The 17,510-nt window shown below is 48.2% G+C and overlaps 1 protein-coding gene across 1 annotated transcript in view; it reads right to left on the bottom strand.

Moving 5' to 3' along the window:
• LOC144369089 (acyl-coenzyme A oxidase-like protein) overlaps positions 1–17,510 on the bottom strand; it is a 165,254-nt gene that overhangs the window by 56,986 nt on the left and 90,758 nt on the right. The window contains exon 9 of the mRNA XM_078028141.1: positions 636–670. Within this exon, the coding sequence (XP_077884267.1) occupies positions 636–670 (35 nt within the window). The remainder of the gene's footprint in view (positions 1–635; positions 671–17,510) is intronic.

The raw sequence follows: 17,510 nt of genomic DNA on the forward strand, positions 1-17,510 counted from the left end.
TCACTGGGGTTGGCTCTTACTTTAATTCAGTGTATAATACATGCTGATGCTTGCAAACAGGAAAGAGTTCATTCTAGGATGCCCGTTTGTGGTAGGAGAGGGCATTAGATAGTACAAGCATTTTCATAAACTTGATGCAGTTGAGACCAAAGTAGAAATCCTGCAGCAAGATGAAAATGGAGGCTTTTTGCCACTGCCAGACATGGCAAGACAAGAGGAAGAGGCCCCGTGGGGACGGGGCAGGGGCTCGCCTGGCCTGGCCTGGCCTGGCCTCACACGCAGGGCACCTCTGATTTTGGTTATTACTCTTAGGCAGGTGACATTACTCAGAAACCACTTTTGTGTCCCTGCTGTGGAGCTTCCCATTTTTGTGTTTTAACAGAAATGTTCCACCTACCACCAGTTTTGCATAGAGTCCTTATTCTTCTGAATAGCAATTTTCTCTTACCAATTAAGCACCTAGGACAATTTCATCGGTGCCATTAACATCATGGAAGAGCAGCCACCAAAAATAAACTCATAAACGCTAGGACTGGAATAAATTAAAAGCTCCAAACTCGTAAGCACAGTTCTTTAAAAATAAATAAATAAATAAATAAATAAATAAATAAATAAATAAATAAATAAAGCTTTACCTGTGGCTATAGCGAATGGCGATGGTCAACCCAAGCTGTAATGAAGAAGAGAAAGAAGCATAAATTAGTTAATATCAAGGACAGGTTGATTCACAAGAAAATTAACTCAATAGAGTCAAATATTTCTTAAAAGATTCCTAAAATGCTCTGTTGCTAATACTTCATAAGTAGCACATTTAATGATAGATCTTTAGTTTCGACGTTGCTTTTAAGTGATCATTGTGTTTTGAAAAGGTCTTAAAGAAGCCTAAAATATTTCCTTATGGGTTAAAGAGAAGGTGTCCTTCATCAGGAAAGACGTCCCGAACGGGGCTCTTTCAGCTCTGCGTCAGCAGTGGAAGGACCGGAGGCAGCCTGTGGCTAACTGCAAGGTTTACATTGGGACAGCAAAGCCACCAGGGGACCCCTCACTGCCTCCTAGCCCCAGGAACATCAGTGGGGTCCAGGCCACCAAGGAGATGGGCCCCCTGGGAAAGGTCCAACTCAAGACCCAGCCCTGGGCGCAACAAAAAAACTTAGCCTGAAATGCTCAGGTGACGTCAAGAGCCCGTGCAGGCCACTGCAGAACACAGCAGCAACTGCAGGCTGAGGTGAAGCTGTGACTTCCTCTTTTCTCTGTAGGGAGGGTCATGGAAACCTCCTAAGCAAATGTGGGGGGTCAAATGCTAAAGCCTGGGCCACAGCTAGCTCACACAAGGTGGACGATAGATTCTGAGACTTTGAGCCTCAATTTCCCCATCTGTACAATGACCAAATAATTAACTTCTCACAAGAAATGTAAGCATGAAGCATCTTTTCTGCATTGGTGTGTGTGTGTGTGTGTGTGTGTGTGTGTGTGCCAATCCCCAACAGATAAGGAAAACTCTACAAATATTTATTTAGCTATTGCTATTAGCACAATATATAGGCAAAACTTTAATTATGAAATGCCGCAGTCCGGCTGCAGCAAAATAACCAGGGGGTGACGAGCAACTTGTGTACGTTGATACAGCAGGAGTGGGAGCTGTTTATTGTAGGACAGGAGGGGTATATATACATTCCACACAGCTTATCTTAATTAACATAAACTAGATACAGCAGTCAACCAATAAGGAATCTCCACACTTAATGGCTCGCTGGAGTTGCTTCACAAACCACTCCCTCTGGCAAAATGCCAGGCGCCATCCTGACTTGTTTACAGATTCTAACAATGAAAATGTTTCAAAATTTAATTATTCCACTTGTTTTTAGAACTTTGAAAGTATTTCACCATGGAACAAGCGATCATCACTGCCCAACAAGCTTTATTCACATAGAAGCCTCACAGACCTGTCCAACTGTTGCACTAGGAACTTAAATCTCACAGCAATTAAGAGCCCAAGGTTGTCTATAATATCATTTCTTTGCAAAAGGTCTAAGTTGCACCTTGAAATCCCCAAGTATCATTTGTGGTGTCCTTGATATCCCCCTGTGTGTGGGGGGGGGCATGTTTATGGCACTGAATGATGCAAGATGTCAGGCGGGACCCCAGGCAGGGGGCGGCTGGGACAGGCAGGGCAGAGAGAAGAGGAGGGAGAACAAAGTAAAAGTTGAGGTAAGAAAGTCCAACGTTATGGTCCAGTGGGACAAACGGCAGAGTCCCCGGATGTTGTTGGGCTGGCTCAGCTCCATAAAGACTCCCCGAGTGTTACCATTGCAGGCACCCAAATGCAAGCACCAACCAAGGTGAGTCACCGAGAACCAAGGAAATCACACTTAAATTTACAAAAATAATGTGCAAAAGTGAAAGCCTGGAAGAACACATCCAGTTGATTTCATAGCACACTCGCCTGAATGTATTCCATTATCTATCTCAATTATGCAAGGAATCGGTTTTCTTTGAGATTTCAGCAAATAGAAGAGAAAGATGCCTCAGGGACTGAAGAAGAGGAGGAAATTACTTTGGGAAAGAAAGAAAAGCTGAAACTGTAGCCAGAGAGGTCAGGATGAGCAATTTGCAGATTTTACATGCTGCGTCACTTTACATTTCCTGGGGTTAGAAAGTTCTGGCTTACAGTTGGGCTAATTATAAGATAATTTTACTGACTGAATATTTTGATAAGCTTTGGAGTACAGTTTAATGGGTGGCTTTTCCACAGTTGAAAGATAAGCCCATGCTGGAGCAGGGAGAGGAAATGAGGGTGGGAGGGGAAGAATTAGAAAAGCAGAGAAAGTGATCCTGGGGCAGCTGAGCTGCAGAAAGGGGCTGGGAGGTAAGTCTTTGGCAAAGGTGAATTTCAATGAAGCGTTTTTATTCATCTTTTCCTGGCTTCTGAATCAAACGTATCTGATTTTATTGTTGCTTTTAAAAGAACGCCTTTATACGAACAGCACTGTGAATCATGGAAACTCCAGTGGACAGGGTCAGTTCACACCCAAGGCCAGACCAATCGAAGGCCTCTGAAGCCCTCGGTGTGTGCAGGCCGTGCTAGGGATCAGGACCGTGGGGCACAGGCAAAAGGCCCTGGGGCTACACTGGAAACAACTGGACATGGGCCAGAACAGGAGATTTTAAATGGTCATTCTGAACATGGCTGAAACTACACATAGAAATCCAACCAGACAGCCCTGAAAAGGGTTGGAACAGTACAGGAAAGTTCTTGTGGGTCTTGCTTTGAAATCACAGACCCAACAGGCTGATGAGGCAGTGCTGTCCTCTGAATGGTGAGAGGAGGAGCCTGAGCCTGCTGTCTCATTCCCACAGAGGAAAAGGAGAGGGGAGGTCTATGAGCTCTGGACCTTGGCAAACCCAGGGGAAGGCAACTGCGAGACCTGCTGAGAGAGGAATCAGAGACGATGTTCCCACGGCATTCAGAACAGCATCCATTCAGAACAGCATCCGCCTCTCTGAGGCCCTTCACCCTGCTAAGATGCACCAGCAGCTCAGAAATACCCTTAAGTCTAGCGCACAAACTCACAGGCACGTTCACACACGTGTGCAACATCTGCTTGTACACACTCATGCGCAGGTGCACACTTACACATACACACCTCCATACTTGAACATGTGCACACTGTTGTAGTGCACATGTGCAACATGCTTGTTCATATGCATACACGTGCATGCATGTTTTTGCTCACATGGGCAGGTACCATCACACGAGGCACACAGGTTCACACGTACACACTCACAGGATGTGCATTTACTTGCTTATGCATATGCCTCAATACTGTGGCATTCAGAGCTGCCCTTGCAGCCCCTCAGACAAAGGGAGGCCTCAGACAATTGACCCCTTTGTTGCTGGTCTCAGCAGGGACCCCGGAGAGGGGAGAGAGGCCGCGGTTGACCCCTGACCCCAGCCCAGCCAGGCTGAGGCCCAGGGACGGGAGGTCAGCGGAGTTGCTGCCCTCCCTGGGGAAGCCCCCTCAGGACCTATGCAAGTGTTGCCAGAACACACGTAACCAACAGCAACACCGAGTTCTTCTTTTTCAGATTTACACAATTTGTTAGTCACAAAATTAAATCACAGTTTAATGGCAAAGAAAGAGTAATTTAGCATTTTTCAAAATCTCCACCAGCTACAAAACCCCTTTTCCTGCTGCTTCAGGCTGAAAATGCTCCTTTTCTGGAACAGCTGGCCGAGGCAGCTGTTTTGTATCAAGTCGGAGGGTTTTGGTAAGGCCCAGAGAGCTCAGACAACAGGCAGCCCTTCCTGCATTAAAGGGTAATCTGAGAATAATTTGCCATAAAACACCCAGAAGTGCTCCAGCTGGGGCCAGATACTGAGAAAGCACCATGCAGACGATGCAGATCTTGTAAAATAATAATAATAATTTTTAGAAACACATTTTTGAAACATTATAAATTTTTCTTAAAGAAAGGAATGATTTAAAGGATCACAGAAAGCAGCCAGGAAATTCCCTTTCATGTCCATGGATGGCCACTGAGCGCCTCTTCCACAACAACCGCTGGTCCCTGTGCAGCTGGGCACTGGCTGCATGCTCGAGATTCTCTCTCTCTCTGTTATACACACACACACACACACACACACACACACACACACACACACACACACACAGGCTGACCAGCCATCAGGTGAGGGGAGAGACTCTAGGAAGTGCCGGCCCCACAGTCACCAGCTGCTAAGTGCAGCTCTGAGTCCAGAACTCCCCAGACCAGGGTGGCACACCGGGGCCCCAGGACCCATGCTGCAAGGGCTTCAGGGCTGTGACCAGAGCCAGGTCCTTCCTCAGCCACCAACCAGCCACTCTCCTCTGGCACTCCCGGTTCTTCAAGAAATGCTAGCAACCAGGGGGATTATTACAAAAACTCCCACATTTTAAACTACTTTGAATATTTTTCAAATACCATTTGAGCCAAACAAAACATGTCCGTGGGATTCAGCCAAGGGGGCCACCCGTCTGCAACCTTGCCGGGAGTCTCTGTGCAGCCATGCACCCCCGCCTCACCCCCAGGGTGTTCAGAGCCTCAAACCTGAACTCACTCGCTGGTGACAAATCTGGAAAGAGCCACCATGTTCCTTGTAGGGCTTTTCCCTTTCCTCCTTATGGGAGTTTTTTTTTTTTATACTTTTATTTTTTTCTTTTCAAGGGTCTAAATATTACAATATCCCAAAATAAACACAATAAGGAATTTTGTTATTTATTTTTTTCTGCACTTCTTAAACTGCTTCTTCCCTGCCTTTTACAGAAAACAAACATGAAGGGGAGGAGATGCAGCGCGCACCCCAAACAGAGCCCCAGTGTGAGGAGAACGCCATGCACACACAGCCACCGTGTGGAAAGACACACAGACAGAGCATGGCACGAAGAGAAGACGGCACTCACTGTGGCCATAGCGTGGACAGAGCCTCATGGGAGCAGAGCCACAGCGGGGACAGTCTCCCACGCAGATCCACGGAGGAGCAGAGTCCCCTGCTCAGAGCCACATGGCAGACAGAATCTGACATGGATAGAGACACCGCGCAGGGAAAGTCCACACAGCCAGCACCTGGACATGTCAACCTCCAGGTCAGGTGGACAGGGAGAAAGCCCCACAGAGCAGAGGTCTTGAGCCCCTTCCTACTGTCCTTGCTTCGCCCTCCTGCTGAGCCAGGGCACCCCATGCCACCGGCACGGCACCCTCCAGAGCATCTTCCCCTCGCACCACCCCAGGTCTCCCTGACCCTCTGTGCCTGACTCAGAAGCCCCCTTATGCCCTCCAGAGCTCCCTCACCCCCAGCCTGGGGTCTTCCTTATGCTCTCATGGTTTCCACTGATAAGCTAACTCCCTAAGAGATGCTGGTGGCCAGCGTCCGGGAGCTGTGTGGTCAGGGCCCCTGACCTCCTGTACCTCTGCCTCCTCGCTGTGGAATGAGCACGCCTCCCTCTCATGGGCCGATTCAGGCAGATGAACTCAGACCTCACACACGTGGACCAGCAGTCTTGGTCTCTGGGGAAAATGGTGAGAAGTGCAAGTTCCCCAGGCCCCATCCCCCAGACCCACTGAATCAGAAACTCTCGGGTCAGGCTTTCCTCCAGGCATCAGGTTTGAGAATCACCAGTGACATTTGGAAAAAGCTTAGCAGCATGCTGGGCACCACCCAAGCTGGTGTTAGCTGTCAGAAGTGGTGGAGGGGACGGTGGCACTCTTGAGACAGCTCAGAGGGAAGCACCCTGCATTTTTCACCCTCCTAATGGCTTTTCAGCAACCTGCACTCAGCCTGGGGATCTCTCAGGGGCATCGATCCTCAACAGTGAGGGGCCTCCTCACTGTCCCATGGTAGAAGAGGACACCCAGCTTCACAGAGGCCAAGGGCAGGCCTGGCAGCCCCAGTGGACTGCAGCCCCTTCTGTCATTCCCACCAAAAGAGGAAAAAGTCAGCAAGATGGGTCGAACAAGTGAAGTACCACACATTCTTCACTTACTGAGTTTATTTCACAACGTTACTCTTCCCTGGAAAAAAGCACATTTAAGTTCTTAAGTTTAGGAAAAGAAGGGGACACATTGTGTGCATGTGAGTGTGTGGGCACGCGTGTGTGTGTGTGGAATAAATAGGCTCTTCCCAGACTCTTCAGAAACCTAGTACTCCAGATCTGAAAGTTTTGAAGGCTAATGTGAAAGACAAGCTGCTGGACTAGTGGAAACAAACGTGGAGCCAACACTGAAACCAACGTGGTGCTTGTCCAACCAGCCTCGGGAAGCAGGCCTCAGGTCCTCAGGCCCAGGTGTCTGGAGACACCAGTCGTACTCGGCCTCATGCCTGTCTCCTAGGAACCTGAATCAGGCAACACCTTCTCCTCCAAAGCTCCTGCAGAGCTTGGAGGCAGGAGGCCAGGGCACCTTGACTCCGCCAAGACCAGAACAGGACCCGCCCCAGAAGCAGATGTCATCAACACTGGGATGCACTGGCGCCAAACCAGGGAGCAGTGGGGTGTGAAGAGTTCAGCAAATAAAACATTATGAAAGACATAAGAGGAAAAGTCACTAAAAAAAGAATTCCAAGTACCAAACACGTGGGCACACCCTCAACCTCGCCAAAATAAACAAACAAAATGGACGTGTAAACAGCAAGAGGCAAGCTGGGGACAGCCTCGGGCAACAAGGGCTCCCCAGGAGTCTACCTAACCCCAGCCCAGCCCACCATTTCTTAGCCCCATAACCTGGGCCATGACACACTCTGTGCTTCGGTTCCCCTTCCCTCCCTGGGGACCGCAGTGTTCCTCACTCACAGACTTGATGGAAAGGCTGAGCCACCTGCGTGCAAAGCCCTCCGCACAATGCGAACGCTTGGTTGCTCTTAGCCACTGACATCTGCAGGGACCGGATGTAGGAAGAACAGCCCAGGGACAGTAGCAGGAGCAAGCAGCTACTCACACACCACAGGCAGCTTCATGAGTCAGCCAGCTCTTCTGGAGAGCAATTTGACAAAATGTCTGGAGGAGTCACGAAGGTCTTGATACCTTAGATTGTCCCTAAGGAAACACTGTAAAAGAAGGGGAATCTAAAGACGCACACTACAGCCCCGGAGGAGAGGCAGACTGCTAATTAATGGGAGAAGAATTCCATCAGTTACACATCACTCGATAGTTTGTTGCCAACATAAATTACAGTGAAGAAGATGGTACAGCAACACGAGAACTCGCTAGGAGGTAGTCTGAAGAAGCAAGAACATGAGGGACAGGCATTTCCACACTGAGGGACGACCTCATAAAAAGGAAGACGCGTCCCTCCCTCACCCACTATGCACAGCTCACGCCCCCAGCCCCTGGCTGGGGTCAGTGCATCCCTCCAGCTGAGCAGCTCTGGAGTGTCCTCTTCCCTCACAGGAAGGACAGCAGGAACTTCTAAAGGGACTGCCTCCCTCTAGCAGGAAGCCAGAGCTGAAAAGGCTTCTGGTCCTCTCTGTGGCCAGGAGATGAAGGCAGGCTCTAGAGCCACCTCCCTGACCCCGGCTCTCTCTGACCACCTGGCCTCTGACTCCATCAGCACACCACGTCACCCCGATCTCAAAGTGCAGAGCACTGTTCCACCCTGCACATGCATCTTGGCAGCCCTCAGGGACCTCATTCACCTTTCAAAGTTCATTCACATAGAGCCCTAGATGCCACAGCCCCTGGGGGTCTCGCGCCCCACCCTGGCTTTCGTGCATCCCTCTCTGGCCACTTCTGCAGGGAACATGTCGGGGCTGCTGGCTACACACAGACCTCCTCCCACCGCCCTGCACACTCTTGGAGGATGGGGGTTCAACCCCGCATCTAGTCCAGGGCCAGACCCACAGTGGAGCTCTGTGAGTGTGTGTTGAAATCATGGAATTTGTATCACCTCCACTTCCATGTGGCACCCTAAGTCCCACGAAGTTTGCATCTGCCTCCTAGATGCTGAGAGCTGACAGGACAGCCATCTCTGGGGACTCCATGTTCTTGTGCTGCCCATGCAGCTTCCTCACCATGAATAGGAGCCCCATCTGCACAGAGCACCGGACTGCGCAGAAAGGTTTTCCAGTAGCTGGAGAAGAGATTACTGGTGCACTGCACAGCAAAGAGCCTAACTGCTTTTTAAAAGAGTCAAAACAGAAAAGAGCAAAATAAATTCCCCAAATCTCAGGCAAAAGCCTGGTGTCTTCAAACTTGAACGTGACATGTCTCTAACATCAATATGGCCATCCCATGGCTACACTCCAGTGTTACCACCAACAAAGTGGGAAGAGCGGTGTGTCTCTCTGTGTGAAAACACACCTTTCAATGCATCTGAAATATAAAGTTCAGATTAGAATCTGAGCCAGGTGGGAAGTTGGAGTGAAATGTGCCCATGGGTGGTATGAAGGAGCATCTTCTGCCTGTCAAATATGATGCCATGTGCTGCAGAAATAGCACTTCATCTAATCCTGTCAACAACTCTGATCAGGAACCATGCTATTCCCATTTTATGGATTGGGAGATAGAAGTTCAGCAAGTGTTCCCTGCCTGAGCTCACAAGCTAGAAGATGATTGAACATGCAGGGATGGCTGGGGTCAGACTATGGGGGTTTGTGGGAGCTTGACCCTGAGACAACAGAGAGGTGCGGAAGATGTCTGAACAAGGAAGTGCTTCTGAAAGGTTCACCTTGGCCCTTGCCTAAGACACACAGGAGGGGAGAGAGGCAAAAAGAGAACTTCCTGTCCAAAAATGTCTGTCATCCCTTGCTGATAAATAACCAATTTGGAAACAGACAATTAAATAAAGTCACCCCGCTTTGTGGGAATTGCTGGGGCTATCACCGTCCTTTGGCATCAGCCTGGCCTAAGCCCTCTAAACCCAAGCTGAGTGTTCTGAAGAGATGCCAAGTCTGCTCATTGTCCAATGTCGCTCCGTGCCTTCCTGCTGCTGGGCACACCCAGGACCAGGGCCCCAGGAAGAGTGGAACAAGTGGACGGTCGGCACTGGAAAAACCACCTGGGGCTGGGAATGCTCCTGGGTTTTACTGTTCTTGCTGCCTTATGGTTTTCCCAGTTTTTCTCTTGAAAGCAGGCCATGGTTAAGGACTAGCACAGCATGGGTGGGTAAAACTCTGAGATTAAAACAGTTGTCTTTCTTGGAGGAACCCAGGGAATCAGCCAAGGCAACCACAGTCCCTGGAGCAAAAAGAGGAATCTCAAGAGAAGAAAGAGCAAGAGAGGGATATCCCAAGTCTGCGCCTGAACCCTGCCTGGGTCTCTGGCTGACCCCCAGACCGCGTGCAAATTCAAAGCCATGCAGAAAAGCTCAAGGACTTGGACTGAGACTTGAACACAGAGAAGAAGGGATGAGGTTCAAGGTCAGGCCTTGAGTCTGGGTTAACTGCCTGCTGAAACAAACATTGACTTTCTTCAGAAGAATATAACATCACTCAAGAGTCCTCAAAACAAAATAATCACGATGTCCAGAACACAATCCAAAGTTACTCATTTACAAAGAACTAGGAAAATGTGACCCATTCCCAAGAGAAAAGACAGCTAGTAAATGCCTATTCTAAGATGATCCAGATGCTGGAATTACCAGATAAGATCTTTAAAGTACATATTGTTGCCATACTCCATGAGACCAAAGAATGTATGATCTATTTAATAAAAAAAAAAAAAAAAAAAACGCTCCACAGAGAAGTTGAAGATAAAAACAAGAAACATGGAAGAAAAACAGTATCTCTGAAAATAAAAGTCCCTGGACAGGTTGGACAGTAGAACGGAGAGAATAAAGGAAAAAGTCAGTGAGCTTGAAGATAGATGAGTATGAACCATCTAAACGGGGGAGACAGATTTTTAAAAATGGAACAGAAGATGGTCTATAAAAGAAGAGGAAGCCTATTTATCAATTAGAAGATGCAGTGCCACTAAGGTTATCAATTCTTGTGATCACAATACAATCAAGCTATTTTATAGGTATAGATAAGCTGATTCTAAAATTTATAGGAAAAAGCAAAAGATCTAGAATAACCAAAACAATATTGAAGAACAATGAAGCTTAAAAAAAACTCACACTATTTTATTCCAAAATTATAGCATGAAGGCAACTTAGTCTTAAAGACAGTGTGGATACCCAGGTCAAGGCACACAACACAGGACCCAGGAATAGCCCCACACAGACAGAATCCACTGAGTTCTGACAGGGCAGAAAAGCAATTCAATCAGATGGGACAGTCTCCCTGGTAAAGGATGCCCCAGCACCTGGACATTCATATTCCCCCCCTCAAAAAAAAGGAGGAGGAAGAGGAGAAGGAGGAGGAGGAGGAAGAGGAGGAGGAGGAAGAGGAGGAGGAGGAGGAGGAGGAGATGGAGGTCGAGGTCTTGGACTGTGGCTCAGTGGCAGAGCACTTCCCTTGCATGTGTGAGGCACTGGGTTCGATCCTCAGCATCACATAAAAATAAGTAAATAAAATAAAGGCACTGTGTCCAAATATATCTAAAAATTAATAAATATTTTTAAAAATAGGTTAAAAGAGCTGGGCATGGTGGCACATACCTGTAATCCCAGTGGCTTGGGAGGCTGAGGCAGGAGGATATCAAGTTCAAAGCCAGCCTCAGCAACAGTGAGACACTAAGCAAATCAGTGAGACCCTGTCTCTAAATAAAATACCAAAAAAGAGGGCTAGGGATGTGGCTCAGGAGTGAAGTGCAATTCCCAGTACCAAAAAAAAAAAAAAAAGAAAGAAAGAAAGAAAGGGCTAGGGATGTGGCTCAGGAGTGAAGTGCAATTCCCAGTACCAAAAAAAAAAAAAAAAAAGAAAGAAAGAAAGAAAGAAAGAAATAGGCTAAAAGATCTGAACAGTCACCAAAGAAAATATAAAGGGCAAAGGACCCTATGAAAATATGCTGAGCATCATTTGCCATCAGAGAAATGCAAATTAAAATAACAATAAGATACTGCTACACACCTATCAGAAGGGGTACATCTATCTGACACCCAGAACAAAATCTTGCTCATTAATCATTGGTGAAAATACAAAAATGATAGAGTTGCTTTGAAAGACAGTTTCTTAGAAAGCTACTGATAGTTTACAGTATCACCCAACAATGGTGTTCTCACATCATGAAGAATCACATCCACACAAAAACCTGCACACAAATCTATGGCAGCTCTATTCATAATCACCCCAAACTAGAAACAACCAAGATATTCCTCAAAGGGTACCTGGTAAACAGCCTGGAGTACATCCACACCAAGAAAAACATTCAGCAACAGTAGAGAACCAGGAGGGATCATGAACACAGAGTGCCAGGTACAGGAAGACACTCGGAGAGGCCACTGGCTATATGATTCTACTCATGGGACATTCTGGAAGAGACAAAACCAGACAGATGGTAAATAGGTCAGGGGCTGGCAAGGTTTAGGGAAGCAGGAGGGCCCAACAGGTGAAGCACAGGGGATTGCTGGGGGTGGCAAAAGTGCATGGCACTGAAGTAGCAGATGCATCAAACTCTGCATCTGTCAAAACCCATAGAATTTAAGCATGAAGAGTGGAACTTAATGCAAGCCACTAAAACACATCACACGGCAGAATCCAGACTGAGATAAAAGAGCCTGACTGCGGAGCTGGGAGATCAAGGTGCTCAATGAAGTGATCTTGGAGCTGAACGTGGACTGAAGTGAGTGAGCTGCACATGAGTACTGGCCTGCACACGATTGCGTCACTTCTTGAGGGGTGAGTTCAGAGCCCTGGGGCCAGCAAGTGCATGTACTGCAGCTGACCAGCCAAGCACATGGACAGCAGGTGCCTGAGCCAGGCTTCTCACTGTAGGAGCAGCTACAATGACAGAAGGCTGGAGTGACCCGTATGGTAGATTCGTGTTTCACTGAACATAAATGCACACTAGTGCAAACGTACAGATACGGGTACCTTCCCTGCTCTGTGAACTGGGAAGGCCCAGAGGTAACAACATTCCAGTGGCCAAGAAAATTCACAGCACCCAAATCTTGTCTTCCCAAAGCTTTCTTCAATAGAAGATACCAGGGCTCCTAGGACTGGGGCAGGAAAAGCACAAGATGAGCTGGAGCCCATTGGCAAACCAGAAAGAAAGAAAGGGCTTCCTGCAAATTAGCTTTCTGCAAATTAGCAGTTAGGGAAATGCAAACTATTTAAACCACAAAATAAATGAAGTAATATTCGATTATAACCCAAAGTACAAATTACAAGTCCAAAAGTACATTTATTCTACATATAAAGAAGTAATTGAATAAATGAATAAAGGAGGGGGGAAGAATTCCAAATAGATAATGTAGGTTTTTTACCCCTAAGGAGGGGCAGAGTAACTGCCCACATTCAAAGCCGGGGTGCTCCTATGAAGGTGGGGGAGTAACTTGAGAAAGTTAGTAACAGTGAGGTTCCATCTCACTCCAGTCTGATGGCAGGCATCAAGAATACTCATAATAAATGCTAGAGAGAATGGGGGAAAACACTGTTGGTGGGACTGTAAATTAGCACAACACTATGGAAATCAGTATGGAGGCTCCTCAAAAGACTAGGTATGGAATCATCATGTGACCCAGCTACACCACTCATTGGTATTTATCCTGAAGAATTAAAGTCACCTTACTACAGTGACACGCGCATACCATGTTGATAGCAGCACGGTTCACAATAGCCAAACTATAGAGCCTGCCTAAGTGCCATCAACGGATGAATGGATAAAGAAAAATGTGGTATACATCCACAATGGAGCTTTATTCAGCCATAAGGAAAAATGAAATTATGTCATTTGTTGGAAAATGGATGAAACTAGAGGCCATTGTGTTAAGTGAAATAAGGTCAAACCCCGAAGGACAAGGGATGTATGTTTTCTCTCATGTGGAAGCTAGAGAGGAAAAAGGGAAAGAAAGGAGAGGGACAGTGATCGCATGAGAATCAAAGGGAGATCAGTAGAGGAACAGGACTAGGGGATGGGAGGTTGGGAGGGAGGGGAGAAGTTTTGGGGAGCCAATGATATTGTTCTATTTTGTGCATGTATGCATATGTCACAACAAATCCCACCATCATGTACAACTGTAGTGCACAATAAAAATGTGGGGAAAATAATAAAAATAGATAACTAAATATAAAGAGAAGAAAGTCTACACACACACACACACACACACACACACACACACACACACTAGCATGTCACGGGGAAATAAGAGCCAAATAAAAGAGCTCTCAAAAGCTGAAGCTGAAACTATTTAAACAACAAAATAAATGAAGTAGTATTCGATTATAACCCAAAGTGCAAATTAAAAGTCCAAAAGTACATTTATACTACATATAAAGAAGTAATTGAATAAATGAATAAATGGGAGAAAGAATTCCAAATGGATAACGTAGGTTCTTCACCCTTAAGGAGGGGCAGGGTAATTGCTCACATTCAAAGCCGGGGTGCTCATACGAAGGTGGGGGAGTAACTTGAGAAAGTCGGTAACACTACCTTGGCCGTGTTAAGTCGGCAGCCACCTGACCTGGGGCAGTAAAGAGACGGACAGCACCTGCCTGGCCCCAGAGGTCTTGGCAAAGGTCCCACTTAGCTCCAAGGGCATCAGAGTCTGAGCCACATCCAGGGGAGAGGTTCCTCTCCACCCAGGTGGGAGGTGGCATCTCGGGACCTGCAGCGTTGGGCAACCCATTCTCTGGTCGGAGCCCAGGCAACCTGTGTGAAGTCTTCATGCTCAAAGCTTCGAGATCCTCTGATCGCTGGCAACTTCATGATGAATAGAAACTCACACAAACAGGCAAGAAAGAGAAGGGGCAAAGATCTTAAATGTTCCTCCAGAGGGATTTCACCCCTGGGAATCCCCCACTTACACCCCCTCCACACTCAGGACAGAATGAAGAACTGAGGAAAGGCAGGACCGTCCCTGCACCTGACCAGGAGGCCAGGTGAAAGTCCACCTTTAATGGATTGCACTTCAAGTCACAGTTGGGTGAAATCCAGGTACGACAGCCAGTCTTGCCATCCAGTTTTCCATACAGATGCCTCATATTTGTTGGGCACTGAGACACAGAGATGGACTGCCAATGTCACTCACTGGCAGTTGGTGTCCAATAGTGGTGGAAGGGGGAAAGTTTCCCTTGACCACAGTCTCCCTTCCTTTCACCCCCTCCCACCCTCATCTCCTGGGCTTACCCGAGTCATACCTTCCCCAGGAGATGTCACCTCACAGTGACACCCTGTCATTCTGTCACCTAATTGGTGAATTTCCTAACCGGGGCTAACCCAACCATTCTATTTCCCTACCTCTGTGTTCAAACTACACCTCCACGTTGCAGGACCAAGCATCCCAGCTCCACTGGAGCCCACGGCCCTCTTCATGCCCACCTGCCCCCCCCCCACTCTGTTGCACTGAATGACTGTGGAGACTGGGCCCTGCTATTCCAAATGTCCCTGAAAGGCCATGTGTTGAGGCTTGGTTGCCAGCCTGTGATGCCACGGAGGTGGTGGTGGGGGGGTGTGGAACCTTCAGGAGGTACAGTTAGTGGAAAGAAGTTAGGTCATTGGGGTGTGCCCTCAAGGGGGACATGGGGACTCTGGCCCCTTCTCCCTCTCTTTGCTTTCCTGCCACTATGAGGTGAGCAGTATACTTCCTCCATGATGTTCTGCCTTTCCACAGGCCCAGGCAAGACCGCCAACTGACCATGGCCTGAAACCATGAGCCAAAATAAACCTTTCCTCCTTCAACTTGACCTTTGCAGGAAGCTTGTCACAGTGTGGAGATCCAGCTAACACGAGCCTCTTCTTCCTAAGCTTCCACACACACCCGGCTCCTGCTCCCCAGGCCTTGACTTGTCCCTCACTCCTGGGAGGACAGAACTCATCTCCTGGCCTGTCCTCACTTCTCTGAAGCTTTTTCTCTCTTCAGACTCTGCCTCTCGTGTCTCTGGTTCCAAGGCCAACCTTCCACCTGTGTTTCATGTCATGTCCTGTGTCTCCCCGCGACACTCCTTTCTGGCAATCTCCCTCTCTGTGGCAGCATTGACCTCTCCCTGTTTCCTCATTTCCCTCTGGAATAAAACATGTCAGATCCTCCTCCTTCTAAAACACCCTGCCTCAGCCCCACAAGCATTCACACCCCTATCCCAGCGGTCTCCTTGGCTTGAAGATATGGACACAGGTAAGGGTTCAAATCTCAGGTCCACCTCTTACCAACTAGGTGACATCTGGAAATAACCAGACCACACTAAAGTCTATGAGGGGGCTCTGTGGTAGGAACAAAGGACCCTACGACCATAATACAGAGGTTCAGAGAATCCCATCCACAGCCTCAGGAGATGGGGACACCACTTTTAGGTTTGAAGAAGAGGCACCTGGCACTTACAGTACCGTTTCCCCTTTGGCCAGGCTGCAAAGAATCAACTTCAGGATTCGCAAGGTCATGAAGGTGGGTCATGCAGAGGAAGGCCATACTTGAATCCTTCCCCCTGTTCTATGCTGCCTACTTTGAAAGTGGAACATAGGCACAGAGTAGGCTTTGTGTACTAAGCAGCCCTAGTGACGGGATGCTCAGATTCCTGCCACGGCTCTGACAAAGGTGTCCTCTGAGCTGAGGAGGTATGTCACACATTTGGCTGACAAGATCAGTTCTTTTTAAAGACAAGTTGGGAGCGTGGACTGCAGCAGAGCTTAGCTGAGATGGAAAACATAAGGAAGAGAGCACTGCGGTGAGCCAGCCCCTGAGCGCCTTCCACCATGACAGCTATTTATTCAAGCATGAAAACTGGGACACTGTTCTCACCACACTAATTAGACAAAGAAATGAGATATGCAAATATTTTTTAAAAAGTCTACCAGCTCCGATATTATCACCAGATGAATGTTAATAAAGAAAACATGACCCAGCAGGGTCACCCCAGAGCTCACATCCATCACCCTGACCACCCGACCTAGAAGATCCCTAGAAAGAACCACATTCCAGTCCCGACCACTCTTACAACCTTGGAGGTATGCAGGATGAAATCCTTGGAATGTCACATCGGGTGGGTCAACCTCAAGGTCAAAGGAAGCACCACTACCTAAGTAAAGAGCATGGAAGTTTCCAGAAACAAACCCAAGGCACTCTACTTGAGCCCCAGTATATCCTTTCTTCCTTTTCTAATGTAGCCTCAAAACAAAGGGTCATTGACAAGAGGAATTTTGTGGGGACCTGCCAGTCATTCGGGACAGGAATGGGCACAAGTGCCCTACGTGAGGGGGTTGCCCCTGCCAAGCTGCCTCACCTCCAGGAGCCTCCATCTTCCCTCTGTGCAACAGGAAGCGTGGTGGGGCTGCAGTGGACACTGAGTGAGCGCCCAGAGCCTGGCCCGTTGCAGACAGGATTAGCACAAGGCAGCTCCTGTGCTTCTCATGGACCTTTGCTCAAATTACAACAAAGATGCTTGGGATGGGCTGGGCACATGTTGACTTCAGTTCACAGATACCCACTGAGGGCCTCCCAGGTACTCGGTGCCAAGTGAGGTCCCTACATCCTGGAGCTGTTGGAGAAGCAGGCGGTTAACAGTTGGGAGGAGCCGGAAGCGACGAGAGCTCTTGCAGACAGGTAGAGCCGGGTGGGAGACTCCTGGGGATCAGTGTACAGACTTAGGACTGGGGGGACGACAGCGAGAAGCAGGCAGAGTCGCCGGCCAAAGGGCCAAGCTGTGCAGAGCCCAGAGGTGAGGACACGTGGCCCTGAGGAACTGCAACAGGGTCTGTGTTGCTGGAGTTTGAGATCAGTTTCCCTCGCCAGGAAGAATCCCCCTAGCCCAGCTCCTCCAAAGTTTGGGGCCAGGGCTGCTCTCTGAAGCTTTAAACCTATTACACGGCTGTCATTAGAGAACAGAGACCATTCCGGGACCTGTGCATCATTCGCCCAGAATAGCACTCCAGTCACACTGACAATGTCGTCAGACCCAGGAGGCTCAGCCATGAGCAATCTGCAAGGGCGGCCAAGGAGAAAGCAAG

Source organism: Ictidomys tridecemlineatus, chromosome 12 (genome assembly GCF_052094955.1).
Source record: "Ictidomys tridecemlineatus isolate mIctTri1 chromosome 12, mIctTri1.hap1, whole genome shotgun sequence".
Classification (NCBI taxonomy): Eukaryota; Metazoa; Chordata; class Mammalia; order Rodentia; family Sciuridae; genus Ictidomys; species Ictidomys tridecemlineatus.